At 38.2% G+C, this 22087-nt stretch overlaps 1 protein-coding gene across 10 annotated transcripts in view; it reads right to left on the bottom strand.

Annotated features, from left to right (window-relative positions):
- Positions 1-22087, bottom strand: part of LTBP1 (latent transforming growth factor beta binding protein 1) — a 384917-nt gene that overhangs the window by 174619 nt on the left and 188211 nt on the right. For all 10 annotated transcript variants that reach the window (XM_069495124.1, XM_069495127.1, XM_069495126.1 and 7 more), the window contains 2 exons: positions 14232-14456; positions 12721-12995 (listed from right to left, as the gene is read on the bottom strand). In XM_069495124.1, coding sequence (XP_069351225.1) covers positions 12721-12995; positions 14232-14456 — 500 coding nt within the window. The remainder of the gene's footprint in view (positions 1-12720; positions 12996-14231; positions 14457-22087) is intronic.

Consider the following 22087-nt stretch of genomic DNA (forward strand, 5'->3'; position numbering starts at 1 on the left):
GGGCAACAGAGTGAGACTCTGTCTCAAAAAAAAAAAAAAAGACTTGTGTTGAGAGGAAACACAAATGGCATACAGTGGTGACTATTACTGCAGCAACCAGATACCCCCCAAAATGATGAACATAAATGCCTATTATATAGAGAGAAATTTTCTATATTAAGCTTCATTGTTGTCTATAAAAAGATAATGAAAGAAACAAAAACATTTTAGGCCTAAAAGCAGTATGTGAAATTGCAATGCATGCCTCATTTGGTTAAGCTTTCCATGTCTCTTCCAAGTACACAGAACTCAAAGCTAATAATTACCCGTGGTTTGGTTGCAAGTTGTGTAGAAAAACTGAATGCCACAAATAATGCTAACAGGTTCATTTAGATCCCTGGGAGCAGGGAACCACGTCAGTCTTGTCCACTGCCCTGACACTTGTGGTAGGAACATTCACCGCTCACCAAAGAACCACTTGTTACCACATTCCCCAGCTCCCTAACTGTCAGGTATGGCTGCCACACCAAAATACCGCAGACTGGGTGGCTTGAACAATACATGTTTATTTCCTCACAGTTCTGGAAGCTAGCATCCCAAGATCAGGAGACTAGCATGGGAGAGTCTGGTGAGGCCCCTCTTCCTGGCCTGTAGGTTGGCTGCCATCTGGCTGTATGCTCACGTGACCTCTTGTGTGAGTGTGCGGGGAGAGTGACCTTCTAAGGACACTAATTCTATCACACCAGGCCCTTCCAGCCCCACTCTTATAGCCTCATTTAAGCTTAATTATTTCCTTTTAGGCTCTATATCCAAATACAGCCACATTGGGGGTTGGAGCTTCAACATACGAATTTGGGGAAGGGGGAAGGACACAATTCAGTACACAGCATTAATAGGCAGGCCATGTGACTCATTCTGAATAGTGAGCTAAGGAAAAGGTAATGAATGTCTCTGCAGCACCACTTTGCAAAAACTCCCCTCCTGTAGGAATTGAGAAGACCATGCATCCTAAATAGCACAGCAGTAACGTGATGGAACCACTGTCAGCCCAAGCCCCTAAGGACATGTAGAGCAGAGTTGTCTGCTCACTCATCAGATGTCTAGTACACGTGGAATGTAAACTTTTGTTAATTTGTTACTGAAGCACAACCTAGCCTAACTGATTAATAAGGATATATTTACCAATGATTCATCTGTGCCCAGTACTGAGTTCAATTCGTAAGTGGTCCTGCCCTCATGCAAAGCACAAGCTGGTGGAGAAGACAAAAGAGGCACAGAAGCAACAACTTCATAATATTTAAATTCAAAATTGCCTGATTAGATTCTAAGTCCAATAAGAATTCAAGAAAGAAAGAACAATGTGGGTTGAAGAAATTCTAGAAAGCTTTTTGGAGGAACTGACAGTTGAAAGGAGTCTCAGAAGTCAGGTTGGATTTGAGAGATGTATTCACTCTGATGTTTGCATAGATTGCTCTGTCCATATGTCCTGGGTATACATCATTAATGGTATCAGTGGTGTCTAACATTGTAGGAAAAAGGAAAGAGGTCAAAATCATCACAAAGGATTATAAGGCTCAAACACAGCTTGGTAGTCTTCTCAGACAATCTAGTTGTTTAAAAAATGAAGATACTGAAGGCTAGAGATAGGGTGAGTTTGCTAAAATGGAAAGAGCTATGGAGTCAGAAGTACCAATACAAGCCAGAGCCAACACTTCTGAGATTCAAGTTTCACGTAAATAGGTGGGAGACAAGACTACCTACTTTTCCTGTCTCTCTTGATTGTTCTGAAGGTCAAATATGGTCATAAGCATGAAAGTTCCCTGTTAGCTATCCAGCTTATAAAAATACATTATCTTATTAAGACGCTTGCCCCAAAGCCACAGAATGTTAAGATTGTATTCTTAACAACTCTGTTAGAGCTTGCACATTCTACAGCAGTCCTCTGCAAAGTGGTCATCTTGGAGGTAACGCTGTCTTTGTTCAAAATATTTAGAACTCCTCTGTCTGAATTTTAGAATTTTATTCAGCACTAAGGACATACTTTAAATATTCTCTGTGGTGACAAATCCTTGCTCACTGGAGTTGAATTGACCATTGGACGCTTTCAGATAAAGAATATAGCAAACAAGTGAGCTGAAGACGATCAGCAAAGAAAGACTAATTTTCTCGTGCAGCTCATAAACTGGCTCGGAAACAACGCCCTCAAACCAGACATGTCCAAACTGTTTGCACAACGGCAGTATCACTAGAGGAGATGCACAGTCTCATAAAGTAGGCTTGCTGAAATAGAAAATTGATTTTATGTATGATTCTTTTATATACAAAAGGAGACAGAAAAGAAGGAAAAAAAATAGAAGGACAAGAAAGAAAAAAATAGTACTATCATCATCTAGGAGAATGTGCGGGGCAGGGGAAAAGAGACAAAGTTGTCATCTCTAAACTTAAGGCAATGTTTCTCTCACTACAACTTTATGAGTCAGATTCCAGAGGACTTGTTTTTTAGTAAACCAGATGATTCCATTTCGTCGTAGCAAATCTCAGTTCCAAGGGATCTCATAGAGCCAAAAAACATCAGATCTTAGAAATACCAGCTGTAAATCTTTAAACATTTCTTGTAATGTATAGAGAGCCTAAATCAACAATCATTTCAAGCCATCATCTCTTAAAACTACTTCCAACATGTTCAGAATTGTCATCTTCAAATACAATGACCATAAAGTCTTGTCCCTTTGTCAATAGCAGAAGTAGCTTAACATGCTTCCACTTCGAGCTGCTCCATAATTATTTTATCAATGCCTATTCCTATGTAAAAATAGGAGTCTAATTATTAATAGGTATATTATTTTAGTGAACCCTAAAGCTACAAAATATGGAAATTTGATATTCCATGTTATGGCAAAGGAATTTTCGTTGCCAATAAAATGAAAAAGATACCTGAGAGGAGGGGCTCAGGGAGAACCAATGAGGAAACACAGACTCGCTTCTCTATAAAACAGGTCAGGGTGAGGGAACACTTGAAGCTTTGGTTCCCAGAAGACATCTGCCTGGTTAAAGACTGCAGGAGGGGTAATGTCTAGGTCACAACCCATTCTCTGAAGTACTCTACTCTGGCTCTAAGCATCCATATTTTGATTATCCTAATGTCTCAGCCCCACATTCTCAATCCAAGTATTAATAAAACGACCAGTTCTCCCCTCCACTGGCAGAAGCCTAATGACATGCAGACATGTTCTCTTTCACATGTGGCAGTTTTCCCCTTTGGATCTTATCCCTGTCTTTATTGATCTTTCTTGACTTCAGGCAAGAGGACCACTGCATGAAGTCAATCTGGCAGAGGTTGCTGGAACAAGACCAGCAAACACTTAAAAGTTCCAGCACCTATCACTGAGATGTGCACAACACCTTCGGTGATACCCTCTGCTGTTAACACAGGTAGGGTTTGGCCAGGATGGCTACAAAAAAACAGCCATTTTAAGGCCACTGGAGACAACCAGAGTCACTAACACTCAATTAAATATTTCTTGGATGATGCCAAAGGAGTACTTGAGTGGGACACTGAAGAAAAACCCAGATGGCACAGGAAGTGCCTGGTGTTAATGACTTATTCCACCTGAAGGAGGCCAAACTTCAGTAAATGCAATCAACACAGCCCAAGTGAGCTCCCTGCTCATGGGGAAGGCAGATGTCCAGTGGTTCCAGCCTCGCCTTCCCAGTCATTGCCCAGCAGCAGCTTCGAAAGAAGATGGAGGCTGCTGCCCTTGTCCAAAGCTCGCTTAGAAGGACCGTTCGCCCAAGAGCACATGGTCCCAAGCAACGGGGAGAGAAAGGGTGACAGTCCACCCGTTCCTTCTGCCAACCCAGCCTGGCTGACTCAGTTCTTCTCACATAAGGGCTAATGCACAGTGAGAGGCCAAAAGTGCTTGCTACAATGTTTTATAACCATTTTTTCCTTTAAACTTTTAATCTATTTATGTAGTTTATAGACTCAGGGGAATAACCAATGTGAAAAGTGTTACAATGATTCTGGCATTAATTCTGTCGGGAGAAAACTAGTTTTTCATCATAGCTCTGGGCCTCACCACAATAATACTCTTCTATAGTAAGGACAGGAGAGATTTTGTGGAAATTAAAGGGTGGGTTTCTAAGCAGAACCCAATGTCCCAGCTCCTGTAATTGGGCACGACATTCACTTCCCATCACTGAGAAAAGACTGTGAGAGTCTGTAGCAGATCTCATCCATACCTCTCCAGCTATCTACCCATCTTTTCTCTGCCATGTGGAATTGGCAGACATCCCGTCTATTTCCCAGTTTCTCACTGGCTTCTGTGTGGTAGAAACCAAGAAATATTTTTCTTCAAAGTCCTGTGACAGAACTATTGAGACTTTTTTTGAAAAGTATTTTAACCCTGTAATTAGAATACTTTCCACTTCAATGAGCTCACACTTTCCTACTCATGTCTCCATTATGTTTATTCTTTTTTAAAAAAAATTTTTTTTAAACAAAAGTTAAGTGCATCTATTTGGCCTTTCAGAATGGGGGGCGGGGGGCGGTGCATGTGTTTGAGGATGTTACTGAATGCATCTGCCCAAAGAGACCTATTCTCAAGTAAATAATCTTTTTCTCCAATGGTCCATTCTGTTTCCATTGTTCCTGCCCAAAGAGAACTGCTGGAATAACTTCTGGCACCTCTAAGAGAATCTCAAACAGTTCTTGTGTCACTTCAATTTTACCCCAAGGCTTATTACTTATGTGGCCAATAATTAAAGGAAAGAAAGATTTTTCCAATGATATTAGAATTTCACATCAATTACTGGTCCTTTTTTTCTTTCTAATCCACATAAAGTTTATTTTCTTCTGTAGAATATACATTAGAGATCTTAGAGTTTGTTTCTCATGTTTTTTTAACTTTTATAGGAGTTTTATGGTTGCAAACTATTCAAATGGGTGCATGGGTTATTTGAGCACCTTTATCTGTTTGTGTTAGAGCACTGTACTAAAAACATATTCTCTTCCTCTATTGATATCTACTTCAGGTTTTCCAGTATTCTGGAAAACTTGCTTCTTAGTTAAGTTTTAATTAACTTAGGTGTTTATATGTGAAATTTTCTGCTCTTCAAGCATTTACAACAGGAAGGTATTGAAGCACTTTTATTTTTTGTCTCCTCTTGTAATGCCTGTGTCTAATTATGGGGCAGGTTCCCATGTTCAACAAAGAGCACATGATTGTGCAACCAGACAATGGCGGATTCGGCGTGGAAGCAAGACTCTGAACTCTGTGTCATGTCCTAAACACTTCACATACAAGGCCTTTTCATACCATCTGGCATAATTAGGTCACTGTACATGTCTGCTTCCAGCAATTGGGCAATCAGTAAAAAATGTTTGAAACAATCAAAAATTCAGATGCCAACTAAGCTTCATTTAGGTCACTGTTAAGACAACCAATTTAAAACAAAGAACACCTTTATATAATGTAAAAGGTGTACATATTCAATGTCTCTGTGATGTAAAAATATATTTGAGGGGTATTTTACGAAACTTGGCCTCTCTTCAAACATGAAAACTAGCGTGGAAATATTCAAGTTTTATTATAACTATCTGAAAACATGAGATTACCCTGAAAGTAGCTGGTAATTGTAATCACAGGAGTTGTAATTCTAATTTGATCATTCAATGAGCAAACTCTTGTAAATGTCTTCAAATATATATGGACCATTACAATTTACTCCAGGTAACACAGAAACCTAATTCCACCAAAATTATGACTTGCCAACTACTTCAAACTTGATATATATTCAAAAAATCCATTCCTCTCAGATTAATTTAGATTAATTTCTACTCTCTGAATAAAGTGAATTTAGTGATTGGTATAGACAAGCTGATGCACATAAAAATCAATCTTTTATATGATCTTAGAATAAAGAAATATTTTTTAGGATACTGGAAGATCAAACATCATTTTTTTAGAACAGTAAAACAATAGAAATAATTTTCCCCCACATCTTGGCCCTCTCTGTCAAGGTAAAAAAAATATTACAGAAATTTTCAATCTCACTATTCCTGCTCTTTTCTCATTATAACACAACCCAAAGAAATGTCCACTGTTGTCATGAATTTAACTATCACTATTAGATCTATTCATTGGCCACTGAATGTTCTCTACTATTCCTCTATCACTACATTTCTAAAACAGCATTGAATTCCCTGATATCCAAGAACACAATATTCTTAATATCAATTGGGAATGAGGCTGCTTATAAAAAATGTAACTATTCATTGTCTCCTCACAATCCTCTACTGGTCAGCAACTCAATCATAGTGAGCATTTACCTGAACCAGGAAGGTGCAGAACAGTCCAACTCTTCATCACGTTTTTCTTTTTTTAAAAATTTTATTTCAGAATATTATGGGGGTACAAACGTTTTGGTTACATAAATTGCTTTTGTACCATTTGAGTCAAAGTTATTAGTGTGTCCATCACCAAGATAGTGTGCATTGTACCTGTTAGGCATGAAATTACCCATCCCCTCCTCCCCCCGACCTGCTTGATTTCCAATGAATGTTATTTTCATATGTGCACATAAGTGTTGATCAATTAGTTCCAATTTAATGGTAAGTACATGTGGTGTTTGTTTTTCCATTCTTGTGATATTTCACTTAGAAGAATGGCCTCCAGTGCCATCCAGGTTAATACAAGAGATATTAGTTCACCATTTTTTTAATAGCTGACCCCAAAAGTAATCACAGCAATGACAAAAATAAACAAATGGGACCTGATCAAACTAAAAAGCTTCTGCACAGCCAAAGAAACAATCAATAGAGTGAATAGACAACCTACAGAATGGGAGAAAATATTTGCATGCTATATATCTGATAAAGGACTGATAACCAGAATCTACAAAGAACTCAAGCAAACCAGCAAGAAAAAAATCAAACAACCCCATTAAAAAGTGGGCAAAAGACATGAACAGCAACTTTTCAAAAGAAGACAGACGTATGAAAAAATGCTCAACATCTCTAATCACCAGAGAAATGCAAATCAAAACCACAATGAGATATCACCTAACTCCAGTGAGAATGGCTTTTATCAAAAAGTCCCAAAACGACAAATGCTGGCACAGATGCGGAGAGATAGGAACACTCATACACTGCTAGTTGGACTGCAAACTGGTACAACCTCTAAGGAAAGTAGTATGGGGATACCTCAAAGAACTAAAAGGTAGACCCACCATTTGATCCAGCAATCAAGATTTTTTTTTTTCTTCACAACAGCCTATAATGAAATTTTCTTACTTAGATTGGCCCCTGGTCATTTCACATTTGACCAAGGCCAACTTCCCTTGGCTGGCTGCCTCAGGTCTATCACACTGACACCTACTCCCCCACTCCCATTCAAAAGTTAAAAACTTTAAAAATTCTTTAAATGTATTAAAGTTACAGCTTTTAAGTTCAGCTTAAAGATACATTATTCTCCGTGTAAGTCTAGGAAATTTTAAGATCACTGTCCCACTTGTTAAGATATTATCAAATATGCTGATATGTTCAAATAATACTACAATGGTCACCTGCATATAAACCTCTTACAGTCAAAAATTATTAGAATTTTGCCATATTTGTGCATGAAATACATTTGAAAGTATAAGCATACCTTGGAGATGATGTGAGTTCAGTTCCAGACCATGTCAATAAAGTAAATATCACAATAAACCAAGTCACATGAATTTTTTGGTTTCCCAGTATATATAAAAGTTGTATTTACACTATACTACAGTCTGTTAAGTATGCAATAACCTTATGTCTTTAAAAATGTACATGCCTTAATTTAAAAATACTTTATTGCTTAAAAAATGCTAACAATTCATCTCAGCCTTCAGTGAGTCATTAACTTTTTGTTGGTGGAGGGTCTTGCCTCAATGTCAATGGCTGCTGGCTGATCACAGTGGTGGCTGCCGAAGTCAGTGGCAATTTCTAAAAATAAAACAACCATGAAGCTTGCCGCATCGATTGACTCTTCCTCTCACAAAAGATTTGTTGCATGCAATGCTGTTTGATAGCATCTTACCCACAGTAGAAGGGCTTTCAAAATTGGAGTTGATCCTCTCACACCCCGCCACTGCTTTATCAACTAAGTTTACGTAATATTCTAAGGCCTTTTTTGCTATTTCAGCAATGTTTACAGCTTTACTGGGAGTAGATTCCATCTCAAGAAACTACTTTGTTTGTTCATCCATAAGAAGCAACTCCTCATCTGTTCAACTTTTATCATGCGATTGCAGCAATGCAGACACATCTTCAGGCTCTAATTCTAACTTTAGTTCTCTTGCTATTTCTACCATGGCTGCAGTTACTTCCTCCATCAAGTCTTGAACCCTCAAAGTTATCCATGAGGACTGGAATCAACTTCTTCAAACTCCTGTTAATGTTGGTATTTTGACCTCCTCCCATGAACCGTAGATGTTCTTAATGGCATTTAGAATGGTGAATCCTTTCCATGAGGTATTCAATTTACTTTGCCCAGATGCAGCAGCAGAATCATCCATCTACAGCAGAAATATACTTCTGAAATATATTTCTTAAATAATAAGATGTGAAAGTTGAAATTACACCTAATGTATGGGCTGCAGAAGGGATGTTGTGTTAGAAGGCATGAAAACAACATTAATCTTGTATATTTCCATCAGAGCTCTTGGGTGACCAAGTGCGTTGTCAATGAGCAATAATATTTTCAAAGGAGTCTTTTTTTCTGAGCAGGAGGGTCTCAACAGTGGGCTTAAAATACTGAGTGAACCATTCCGTAAACAGATGTGCTGTTATCCAGGCTTTGTTATTCCATTTATAGAGCACAGGCAGAGTAGATTCAGTATTCTTAAGGGCCCTGGGATTATCAGAACGGTAAATTAGCATTGGCTTCAACTTAAAGTCATCAGCCGCATTAGCCCCTAACAGGAGAGTCAGCCTGTCCTTTGAAGCTAAGCATTGACTTTCCTCTAGCTATGGAAGACCTAGATGGCATCTTCTTCCAATGTGAGTCTGTTTTGTCTACATGGAAAATCTGTTGTTTAGTGAAGCTACCATCATCAATGATCTTCATCAACGATAACTTGCTGCAGCTTCTTCATCAGCACTTGCTGCTTCACCTTGCACTTTTATGTAATAGAGATGGTTTCTTTCCTTCAACCTCATGAACCAGCCCTCTGCTAACTTCAATCTTCTCTTCTGCAGCTTCCTCACCTCTCTCAGCCCTCAAAAAATTGAAGAGAGTTGGGGCCTTGCTCTGGATTAAGCTTTGGCTTAAGGGAATGTTGTGGCTGGTTTGATCTTTTTACCCAGACCACTCAAACTTTCTCCATATAAGCAATAAGTCTGTTTTACTTTCTTATCATTCATATGTTCACTGGAATAGCACTTTCAATTTCCTTCAAGAATGTTTCCAATGCATTCACAACTTGGCTGTCTGGCACAAGATGCCTCAGCTTTTGATATGCCTTCCTCACTAAGCTTAACCATTTGTATCTTTTGATTTAAAGTGAGAGACCTGTGACTCTCCTTTCACTTGAACACTTAAACAAAAAAAGCCCCAAGATTTAATTAAGGTGCATAAATTATAGTTATTGTTCTATCTCTTTAGTCTTTTTCTATAAAAGTCATCCCACTTTTTTTCATGGTATTCCTCCTTTTGAAGGAATCAGGCAATAACACCCTACATTATGAATCTGTCTGATTATTTCTGCTATCTGTGCGTGATGTTTTAAGCTTGTTTTCTTGCCCTCAGTATTCCCTGTAAGAGGGAAGTTAGATGTAAAGTTTTGATTCCATTAAGTTAGACAATTTTGGCAAGAACCCTTCAAGGATGATGCTGTAGACTGTATACTGTCTCACAACAAGAGGCACACGTCAGGGTGCCTCACTATTCATGATGCTGAGTTGATCGCTTGGTCAAAGAGGCTTCACGATACTTTGACCTTGCCACCAAGTCTATATTTACACTGCACTATGCTCCAGGTGTAAAAGGCTTAATAGTTGTGCAAAAGCCTGCGAAGAATGCCAAGCTATGTTGCTTATCTGATCTCTTCTGACACCTCTTCCTTGTCCATTTCTGCAATGTTCTCTTTCCTCTGTTTAATTATTCTCCACGTTTGCTCTGTGACCTTGGTTTTCTGACTACTCATCCATTTTCCTCCACCATCAAAACAGTTCTGAAACAGTTCTACTCTATAAAGGTTTCCTGAATGTAAATACATTGATCACAGTTCATCTTGGGTTTTCAATCTGAAGTTTACTGCCTAACTATAAGAAGGTACCACAGAAGCAAGAACTGCTTCTGCCAAATTTATTTTATGACCTCTCATAGCAGCATATATAAACATAGGTGCTTATTGGTAACTATTGCATTAAAAGTCCCAGTGGTTGAAATCTATAACAAGAGTGCTACCACTGAGTAAGGCAATAATGAGCATTTACGCAGGTTTTTTTAGCCACTCATTTATAATCTACCTATATCTCTTGGTTATAGTTATGTTCGCAAACCAGCCACAGCAAGAAAGCACAAATGCTTTCCAACACCTTTATAGGATACATCTATATATTATTGGCTATTTACCAGTAATGTATTTTTTTAATGCCTGGTTCACTCTAATCGCACAAATTAATTGGGCAATCATTGGCAACCAACATTTCCCACAAACAGAATGACAAATAAATATACGCTGAAAATGTTTTCTAAAAATGGGTCTTATTTTGAAGCTCTGTATTTGCGACTACACATGTAAAATGAATTAAGAATTGAGATCACTGTCTGGATCTTTCAGACCAAAAGTCAGATGTATCCAGATAAGGCAAAAGCAGTCTAATGAGTTTGAATTATTTGGGTAACTCCATCAATTACCAAATTCATTTCAATTGTATAGTCCAGTTTAGGCTTACAAGTAAATAATTTGTCTTTATCTTTTCTAGTTAGCAATCACCTTGCCTAATATTACACAAGAACACCAAGTTTGTTATGCCTCATTTTCTTGCTTTCTTTCATCTGTGTTCCAACTTGGAAACTGGGGAGAAAGGTACTGGGCATGCAGTTTTTAAAGGATCTGCTTTTTCCCTTTCTCCCTGACCAACCTAAGCTGGAATGACTAAACAATGCAAATGGCACCAAATTCATCCTCCCTCTCCAAGGCTAGTCCAGGGTAAAAATGTGAAGTGTATAAAGTTTATCTTCAAGCCCCACTAACCACATCAAAACCTGCCCTTAGCACAAAAAATCCAGTCTTTATCTCAAAGCTAAATTTAAATTGATGATGATCCTTCTCCCCAAATCATTTGCTTATACTGGACTTCAATTGAGGAATGAAAAGCTATGTTAGGATCCCTGTAGTTAGCATTTCAGGAATCCACAGGCAGATAAAGGCTGTTTGGGGGATCAAGGCTGTCTCTGTCTTACCGAGATTACATGACATAAGCAACCATCTACTCTGACTACTTTTAAGTTTGACCCTACCACTATCAGTACCTCTAAATTAATATTTGCATAGTTCTATAATATTTGAAAAGCAGGGCTCACATTAATTATCTTGCCTAATTTTAACAAAATCCCATAGGCCCCATTATCTTGTCTCTACTTTGCAGATAAGGAAGCTGTTTCCCAGCTACCAAGTGCTGGGCCCACCAGCACTCATGGCGCTCACCGAGGTCTTAGAAATCCACATGGATGCTCTTTCCATTCCAGCCTCCAAACCAATTTTCCCTTCTCCTAGAATAAAGGTGATAATCCTACCATTGACTGAGTCAGTACCTAAAACTGTTTTCTAGGTTCTAAAACAACAACAATTTTACTATCACCAAGTATTTTACACACACATACAGTATTTTTCGAATATTGAAGAAACAGAGAAATAGTAATCAGTGGACCTCATCTAACTCTTCTCATGAGGTTTTTAAACCATAACGAGACCAGAGAACAAAGGCCTCCATCATTATCACATAATCTCAAACCAGGTAGCACCAAGTGGTTAGGGTAGAGAAATCAATACTTATAGATTGTCTTCACTATGCACATTCAATGATGAGTTTCAAAGAAACTTAGCCTTTCTCTCACTTTATGATACAAATATAGGTCTAAAGTTACAAGTAAATCCAATGTTATTTAAAATGCACTTCAAACAATTCATGCATTGCCTTTCTAGTTATGAACTTTTACAAGAAAATAAAAGATGACATGAATTATTAATACACAATGGATTCAAAATTCAACTGTACCTACTAACCCATAAACTACTGCAAAAGGCATAAATATTTCCAAACGCCTTTGCAGAATATATCTCCTGTATCATATCTCATGCCTGACAAATGCTTTATACACAGATAGTTCTAACTGAAAAAAATATAAGCAAACCATCATGGACATCCAGCAACATTTCTGGAAGTTCACTACTGAAAATTATTCTACACATCAGGGATTGGCAAGCTTTTTCTGTAAAGGGCCATACGGTAAATATTTCAGGTTCTGTAGACCATATGATCTTGTTGGAGCTACTCAATCCTGCAGTCGCAGCATGAGAACGGGCATAGACAATATATAAATGAATGAATGTGGTTATGTGCCAATAAAACTTTATTCACAAAAATAGGCCCCTGGGTCATAGTCTGCCATAGATAGTCATTTTTACCACGTCTGGCTTTCTTGTTAAAATGATACCATATCTATTAAAGGGAATGCATTACTAAAATGGGCTGATAACAATGCTTACCTGTGACCCAATGGTCTCCTGGAAGCACCGGCCAAGCTGCGTCTTGGCAGCCACAGGATAGACATGAGGAATGACCTGCTGCTGGGAGTACGTGGAATGTACAGTCTGGGTCTTCTGGACAGGAAGCCCTTGGTAAGAGATTTGGGATTGGCCTGGTTGAGCTTCTTTTACCTTCTGGCCTGTTGGGCCATCGATTCTTGAAACCTGATGTATCTGGACTGAGGCCTCAGGAGGATGTTTCACATGGATATTGACTATGTTGGGAGGAAATTTCACTAAAACAGATTGGGAAGAAAACGTGTTAGTCATGAATAATTCACAGGCAAGTCAGGATTTTTAAAATATAGAAGTATATTTTATAAACACACATGCACACATGTTTATATGCACATATATTACATGTAGGGTGAAACAGATATACAATGAATGTATCTTTTTGCTGCACAGCCATCAAAATTCCTCAGAATAAGATGGTACATTCAAAATACAAATTAAACCTGAATTTACATCTTAAAAATAAAACTGCAATGGTAAAGACAAATTAAAACTTTTAACAATAACACATTCATTAGACAAAAATATTTGTTTCAGTAGAATCATAAAACTATGAAATTCATGCTGATCGTTATCAGTGGGTACATTTCATCAAATGGTAACAAGAAAGACTCACAAATTTGATTACTTTTTAATTTTTCACAAAATTTCTATTGGAAAAATTTTAGGATTTACATTTTTCAATTAAAAGAGGAAACCCAACTGCGCCAAGCACAGGTCTCTTATCCTTAAACAATATATGAATATACTTCTGTGCTTCTTGTGAAGCACACACACACAAATACCAAAGCGTGTTATTTTATATCTGTAACAACATTTACTTTCTGCAGCTTTTAAACAAAATATAATCTTCTGATACAAAAATTCAGGTTTTAAAGAATAAGAGCCAGTAACACTTCTCTGACCCCGTTTTAAAAATTGAGCGCTTAAAAAAAAAAAAACAGGTATGAAAGAATGAATTAGTCATAGAATTTTTGAGCTCCAAGTGACCTAGTTTACCTTCCTCTACAGATGAACAAATTGAAGCCCAGTGAGATTAAATGACTATTCAGAACCAAAACCAAGCATTCTTCAATTACAAAATTCACCAACAGGTACTGTTTGATCCCCTAGTTTGTTAACGCTGGAAGGGCCTGAACACTGTGTTGCTCATCTTCCCAGGCCTCGCCAGAACAATGCCATGCATGTTTATTAGCTCTTTGTGGGAAGAGTCATTAGAAAAGGATGGGCTCCTTTTTATTTTCTGTTTTCCTAGATACTAATTCTCTATGGCCTAGAAAGTACTGCAGCCACATACCTGGGCCCACATTCTGTCTCTACTGCCATTTCTCAGGCCACAAATCATGTACTCCTTTCTGCTTCAGTCTCAGCCCTGGCTGTCTGTGAATACTTGGCTTCTGTATGGGTTTGGCAGGTTAACACAGGCCTGGCGAACGGGCAGAATGAGAAAAGCTTACCTTTGACCCCCTGCTGGCTAGTCATGGTCAGAGGCAAGGTATGTGTAGAATGGATGACATGTGTCCCCAACGCCTTGCCCGGCTGCTGGGAATTCTGATAAAGTTTAGGCACGCTGGCACCATGGACTGGGATCTGACAAAGCTTTCCTGTGAAATTTGGAGGGCACTGACATTTGTCCCTCGAACTGCACTGCCCACCATTCATACATGGAAGATGGCAAATTACTGAAAGAGAAAAGAGAAAATAGAGACAGTTGGTTAGTCTCTCAAAGGCTAAGTAACAATCAATCAACAAAATCCCCCAAACACACAGCCCACTGCAGCCATGATATTCCCAGGACTTAGAAATGGTAAGCAAAGGAGTAAACGCTAGACCCAAAATAGTCTCTATTCCTCATTGCCTTTTTCTTTCCATCTGTAGTCACATAACTCTCCAGCTTGTGACTGTTCTCCCCCAGCGATGAAAAGAAGAGTTCACAGGAAAAGAATATATATACAATAGCCACAAAGAATTACTGTCTACCACAATGTCATTTTAAGTATCTCTTGAAATCTGTAATTACTTTGTTTTTCTATTTAATTACTAGCTTATTAACTGTCTTCCTAGATTATAAACTACTTTGGAACAAGAGGTATGTCCAGCTTAGTAACCTTTATATCCTTGTCGCCTAGAAAAATGTCTGGCATGGACATTAAATAAATATTTACTCAAAGAATAAGCAAATGAAAGGGATAAAAAGATGACTACAGATAACAATGATATATTATATAGCTTCAAATAGCTAAAAGGAAGATATTAAATGTTCCCAACACAAAGAAGTGATAAATGTTTGAGATGATAGATATGCTAATTACCCTGATCTGATCACTACACTTTTGTTATATGTATCAAAACATCTCTATGTGTCTCAAAAATATGTACCATTATTATTAAGCAGTTGAAAAAACTTAAATCAGAAATAATAATATCTGTTGAAAATTTTCTCTTTGTAAGACACTGAACTAAGTGCCACCCAGAACAAGAAAACAGAATAGTTTGAATCATACTTTACAGGAATTTGCAATCTCATTGGGGTAACAAGACGTCAGTAAATCCTAAAATTAGTTAGGAATTAACTTATTTCAAATACCAAAAGATAAGAGGACGTGTTGGGTGAAGAGTTTTAAGAGGAGGTTTTTAACTCTGGCTAAATTCAGCTTACGGTCAACCTCTTTATCACTAACGAATTCTTCCTATCAGCCTTTAAATGTCATCAGATTTGCACTGGCTTAAAAAATATAATAAAAGCCCTTCAACTTCATGTCCTTCCAGCTTCTACCCTCTTTAAATCCACCTATCCATGACCAGACTTTCCAAAAGCACTGTCTGTTCCCTTCTCAACTCACTAGCAATGTATGCTGGGCCAGATTATGTTTCCCCTTTCCCAGTTCCTCTTCTGTACAGAAACTATTCTTACTAAGGTCATCAATAGTCTCCAGGTTGCTAAATCCAGTGGGCAGATTTCAGTCTTCCCTTGGTTTCCGTGACATCTCACTCATCTATTTTGCTCCTTCCTGCTTGCCTCTTCCAGCTTAATATGCTTTGCAGGCTCTGCTTTCTCCACCTGTGCTTTAAATACTGATGTGCTTTAAGATCCAGTCTTGAAATTTTCTTCTTCACTAACTCTACACGCTCTTCCTCTATGACTTCATCCTGTCATATGCTGATGTCACCCAAATTTATATTTCCTGGCCAAAGCTTTCAGCTGAGCTTCAAACTATCCACTACTATATGTCGCCATGGAGGTAGTCCACAGGCACCTCAAACTCCAAATGTCCAAAACTGAACTCGTCATCTTCCACCCAATACCTCTATCCATCCAGTGGTCCGTCACCAAAACCTGGGTGCCGCTTCCCCATTTCCAACCTACTGAAACACTCACGCCTGGAGGTCCTCCCTTCTAAACATTCACCAAAGACAGCCACTTCTTTCCCATGACAGGGTGCCACCGTGGCCTTGCCACTCACGAATCTCACCTCCTTTTCCACAGCTACACTGAACTTCATTCAGATCCTCAGCCTGCAGTGTCCTCTCACCCCTTAACAGCTTTATCCACACTAATCCTCTGCCTGGAACACTCTTTCCATCTGGCCCCATCAACTACCTGACACCTACGTATCTTTCGGACTCTGTCTGAATCTTGCTTCTGCAAGCAGCATTCCCAGTTGCCCCTCGTCTAGGCTTGACTCCTGTCCTCTGTGTTGCCACGGACTCTTGCTCACTACCCATCACTCCGCGGGTCGTACTGCGTGACAGTTGTCTGACTGCTTCTCTGTGTGCCTCACTCAGCCAGAGCTCTGTGAGGTCTGCAAATTTATCTTGTCATGGTTTACCCTGAGCATGTAGCTCAGAGTCTAGAAGGAAGGAACAGATTTATGTCTACTACTTGGTAAAATACCATTCTAGGTATGGAGAAGATTCAGTCCTTGCCCTTCAAAAACTTAAGAGCTAAATGGAGAAATTAAATAACACATGATAACTAAAAACACAGATCAACAAACACATGACAATTGGAAAATATAAAATATAAATCCTTTGGAACTTCAGAGAGGAAAAAAGACATTTCTAGGAAGTCAAAATAGACTTCCCAGGAGAGATCATTTTGGATAAGTCTCTAGAAACTGGGTGAGATTCAGAGAATATGGAAGAGTGTATTCTAGGAAAACAATGTATATAACGGAAGGAAGGAAGGTGTAATTGGGAGAAAATGAGTAAATCTGTCTTGTTGAAACTCCAGGTTCTTGAAGGAAGGGAAGAGATAGGTGATGATCTGGAAAGAGAAGGCTTGAGTCAGACAATGGAAGTTATCACAGGCCTGATAAGGGGTTTCGATTTTATTCTGTAATCAGTAAGTTATTTTGGAGGCTTCAAGCAGAGGATTAAGCCAGGCTGAAAGAGTGTTCCAAGAAGATTACTCCGATGATGGCACATGGGATTAGATGGAAAGAAGAGAGACTACATGGGAAAGTCAGTTAGGGAACTATTATAATCATTGAAATGCAAGTTGAAAAATACCTAATTAGGACGATGGCAACAGGAATTGAAAGAAACATGTAGTAATATAATGCTGGAGGGTAAATCAGTAGAACTTGGAGATGGGACATAGGAGGAAACGTGCAGGCCAAGGAAGAGGGGAGAAAGTGGAGGAGGAAGGAGAGAGTTGGAAAAATCACCAAGGTGACAACCCAGAAACTGTGTTTACGGCCAACGTTACAGATAAGTCAAAACTACCCGGCCAGATGGGGTCTGGAAAAAAATACTTTCACTAGTGGCATGATCTACTCAGTGAGGTCTTGGGTAAGAGAGGAGGAAGTCAAAGCTGACTCCAAGGTTGAGTCCATGACTTTGAAACTCCCAGTTCAGTTCTGAATTGAATTTCTAAATCACAGCTTGGCTACCCTGGATGGGCTCAACATGTAATGGAATGGCAAGAGAAGGCAGACCAAGATTTAAACGTACTACAAATAATTCATAGCTGGAATAAAGGTATCCCAATATGCATGAATTTCAGTTACCACAATTTAGTTAAATAATAGTCCCCCAACAACTAAAGTTCAAACTTTAGTCACCACAGTATATTGAGTGATTGGATCAAGTACAGACGTCACTGCTAGCTCTTTGGTCCACAAATCACAGTGTGAATAACAGATGTGTATTATGACCAATGACCAATCATGTCACTTCTTTCAAAGTCTGTTAGGGATTCGTCCCTGAATATCTGTCATTCGGTTCAGGCACAGACAGCAAAGCAGGGAGTTCTCTTCCCTCCTCATCTAGAAGTGACACAATCACAAGACATTTTACAAAGTGGGTAATCAAAAGACAGTATGGGCCAACAAAAAATAAAGTGCAGCAAAGAAATACAAAGTGATAAATTAGAAGGTGGTTATGATGAAAAGGGTGAAGGTGTCCCAAAGAAAGTAACATTAAAGGAACTCTCAGGTATCTCACAACTTTGAATTGGCTTCCAACATTTTATCCAAACTTAAAAAGGAACATGACAGTTCACTAAAGGAAAGAAAAAACACTCTATATCTTATATTATGCAATAAAAATAAAGCAAACATATTCAAATTATTTCTGGTTAGTTTTACTCGAAGAAATAAAATACTTTATCAATATTTCTAACATTTTAAATGACAAAGAACTAGATAAATATTAGGTGTATTATTTTCCTTATATAGTTATAGCCTACACTAAAAATTTTTTAATGTTTTGCCAAAAATTTTTAAAGGTCATAGAACTCATAATTTTTCCATTGATTATTAAGATGCAAAGTGATCTATACTAGAATAACTTCATTTAAACCATATAAACTATCTTTTTGTACAAAGAAACATTAACAAATTGACTTTTATTAGCTATTTCCAGTATCGATAGCAGACTTTGAAATCTAGCATGAACTTAGAAAGGTAGATTGCTTAAATCTACCTTTAAACTCCCGAGATAAATTCCATACAGTTGCTTCAAGGATTGTACTAGCATCAGTGGATACAGCAGTAATCCCTTAACTCCAGTTACTCTGTGTCTCTCTGGTTATAAAGGAAATGGTTTCTGCTTGGCTTATTTCAACCAATAAAAGTCCACTACTTATAAACCTTTATGAATAAGAAATAGAGTATCTAGTCTCCTGTTCCAGCATTTTCTAAAATCTAAGTGACAATATAAAGCCCTCTGCCTCAGCTGGAGAAGTACATGTCGAACTCTTTGTGGCAGGTAATCTTTTTACAACTAGTCTTTGATATCAAAGAAAACAAATTTCAAATCAACCTACAAACTTCAGGATTTAACTATGAATAGTTTCTTTCTGTTTCAAAAGTTCATGCCACTCTCAAAATATCACCTAGCGATGTCTCGACTGTGCTGGCAGAGTTCTACAAAACCTCAGAACATAAAGAGGAAAAAGAATAAGTTATCTTTAAGGTTGATCGAGATGCTTGTGGTATGCTGGTGCTACGTCTAGCCATGGCACATATATTTTAGAAAATATAACTAGAAGGCGTAACACAGGATGCTGCTGAGACATTCTGTAACCTCGTCAGCTTGACATTTTGCTGGCCGTTGCCGTAATTCACCACATGGCATCACCTGTCACCCGGGAACGACTGCAAACAACAGGAGGTATGTGGGCCTTCAGCCTGTCATTCCAGAAAGTGTAATTTTGTGACAACCATTCAAAATATCTCATGGCACCACTATAAAAGGTCAAAATGAGTAAAAGGATCCATGCTGGAAGAATAAGAAGTTGGAGGTTTTAAATACGTCAAACATTTCAGCTGGGTTCCACCATTCGCTTCGGTCTGTAAAACAACTCGCAAGGTTCACGAAATTGGGCTGATGGGATAATATTCACATTTTGTGCCACAAATTGGAAGCTAGTTTAGAGGAACAAATATTAACGATTTGTATATAAATATGGGCAAACTGGGGTTTTCTAAAAATGTGTATCATAAAAAGGTAGACTCTGCCTCTTTCTTTCCTGTTATCTTAGCTGACTATAAAAATACTTCAGCTGCTTGTTCCCAAAAGGCACTCTGAGAATGTTCTTGACCTTCCTGCAGCGGTATCGCGGCCGCTCCACCCACCCTCTGGCTTTCTGTGCCAGCAGACAGACCGTTTCAAGTTATTGTGGCTAAGGCAGAACAGGGAAAACAAACCTCCATGCGAAGGAAAACCTGTATATGTCAATTCACAGAACAGGCACACATGATTTTGATTTGAATAGCTACTTAAACTTTCCCTCTTGTCTATGATGAGAAGACTAATGTTCCCTTAAAGGCTTTCAGCATTTTTGTTGATAACCCTTGGAGAGCAGGGAGGGGGAAGAGTAAAATTTTTAGAAAATGAAAGTTAACGCTTTCTTTCTCTCCCTTTTCAGCCAGAAAGTGGGTTAATATTGTGGCTGTTGAAGGCTTCCAGCTAACAAATATGTTATATAATAATTAAATGCTACAGCAAACCATTGCTCACTTTAAGAACCTATGCCGCTCTAAACGAAAAACTGTATGTGTGCCTTTTAATTTAGCATGTGTCACCGGAAAAAAAAAAAAAAAAGCTGGAATCTAAGAAGATAGTTACTTTCTTCTGACACTAGAAGAGAGGAGCTGGAAAGACCTAACCCTACACATGACCAAGGAAAGAAGTATGTAGACTGGTTTTCTTCTTATGGAATACAGAGATTTATAATTGCAGTGCTCTAAAATTGCCTACTATCAATTCTTGATTGTTTGCTAACTTATACCAACTCAGAGACTCGGTCAAAAAAAAAACATGTGAGGATGGCCTGGAACAACCTATCCAAGGAGGTGAACACATTTAAGCTAAACCTAAACCTAAAAAGAGAAGAATCCAGTGATGTGAAAAGTTGGCCGAAGAGCATTTACAGAAGAATCAATAACATGAGCTAAGATCTTGGGGTGAAGTGGTTTAGAAAGGCCCGGAAACTGAAAGGAGGCTGATGTGGCTGGCGTGTAGGAGCTAAGACGAAAAGGAGACAAGTCGGGTTTCAGAGACAGACAAGCACCGGATTCCTATTTGTGTCCACAAGGACAGGCAGTCCATAAAAGTAGATGCAGTAAAACAGGAAGAAAAAAAAAATCAGTTAACACTTAGGACCAATGCACATCTGAATCACAGGAGACAGACCCAGTGGAAAAACAAAGAACAAGGATACAGAAAGAAGTAGGATCCTCCACTTATGCATGTTAAATGTGCACTGTAAATTTCGCTTTGAGTTCCTAACCTTATTTTACATTTTTATATAACTGTTTAGCCAAGTTCATATCAAATATCTGAAAGTTTTAATTTAAAGTTCATTAAATATATAATCATTCTGAAGGTAAGAGGATTTTTTTTTTTTTTTTTTTTACATTTTATACATGTGAGAGAAGAGACTAGTATTCTCTATAGGACATGAAAAAGAAAAAATAGAGCTCCAAAAAGATTTGGGGGCAAAGAGAATGCTTAAATAAAAATGCACCACCCACCACACTCTCCCATAAGTGAGCAGCTCTTTGATTTTTTTTGAAGGATATGTGCATTTTTAGACAACAGATGTGAAAATGCACACATTACAGTTTCATTGTTTTATAATAAAAGCATTTTCTATTTTGTATTTTACAAGGACTAAGAGGTTTCACAAATATTCATAGTAGCCAGTTTTAAACTCTAGATGGAGAGGTCACATTTTTAAAACGCAAATGAAAGTATGCTATAGGATGTAGGAATTCTCTAATACCCGCAAAAATGTTGGGAGAGGAGGGAAGTTATTAAAAGGAAGTTCCAACATAGCACCCACCTCAGAACTCCAAGACCATTATCATCACAAACCAATACAGTGGTGAGATACTATACAAGCATCATTGACTTTAACAACTACTTTTAGCCATTAGTTTAGTTCACCTGATCAAATAGGGCATTCTCTTTGTTTTACCTGCTTTGAAAATTAGTAAGACCACTTTCATTCCATCCCCACCTATCAAATACTAAGTACATTGGGCTAATGTTAAAGTAAATGCAGCTTTCAACAAGTGCAAAATATCAACCTTAATGCAAACAACAATTCCAAGAATGCCATTAATTTTTAATGCTGGTGGACATTAGTAAATGCTTCAGTACGACATTCTGTTTATAATCCAGGAGATATGAAGTCCTATCACACACACCAGAGCTTCCAACTTGGGATGAAACCATTCATCATGTCAACTTGTTTATGGCTTTCTGCTCATTTAGCAACAATCTCACCATTGCTATTGGCCATCTAACTTGATCTTAACATTTTGCATAACCTAAGAAGCTCCATATATCAACCATATCA

The sequence above is a fragment of the Eulemur rufifrons genome, chromosome 19 (assembly GCF_041146395.1).
Source record: "Eulemur rufifrons isolate Redbay chromosome 19, OSU_ERuf_1, whole genome shotgun sequence".
Lineage (NCBI taxonomy): Eukaryota > Metazoa > Chordata > Mammalia > Primates > Lemuridae > Eulemur > Eulemur rufifrons.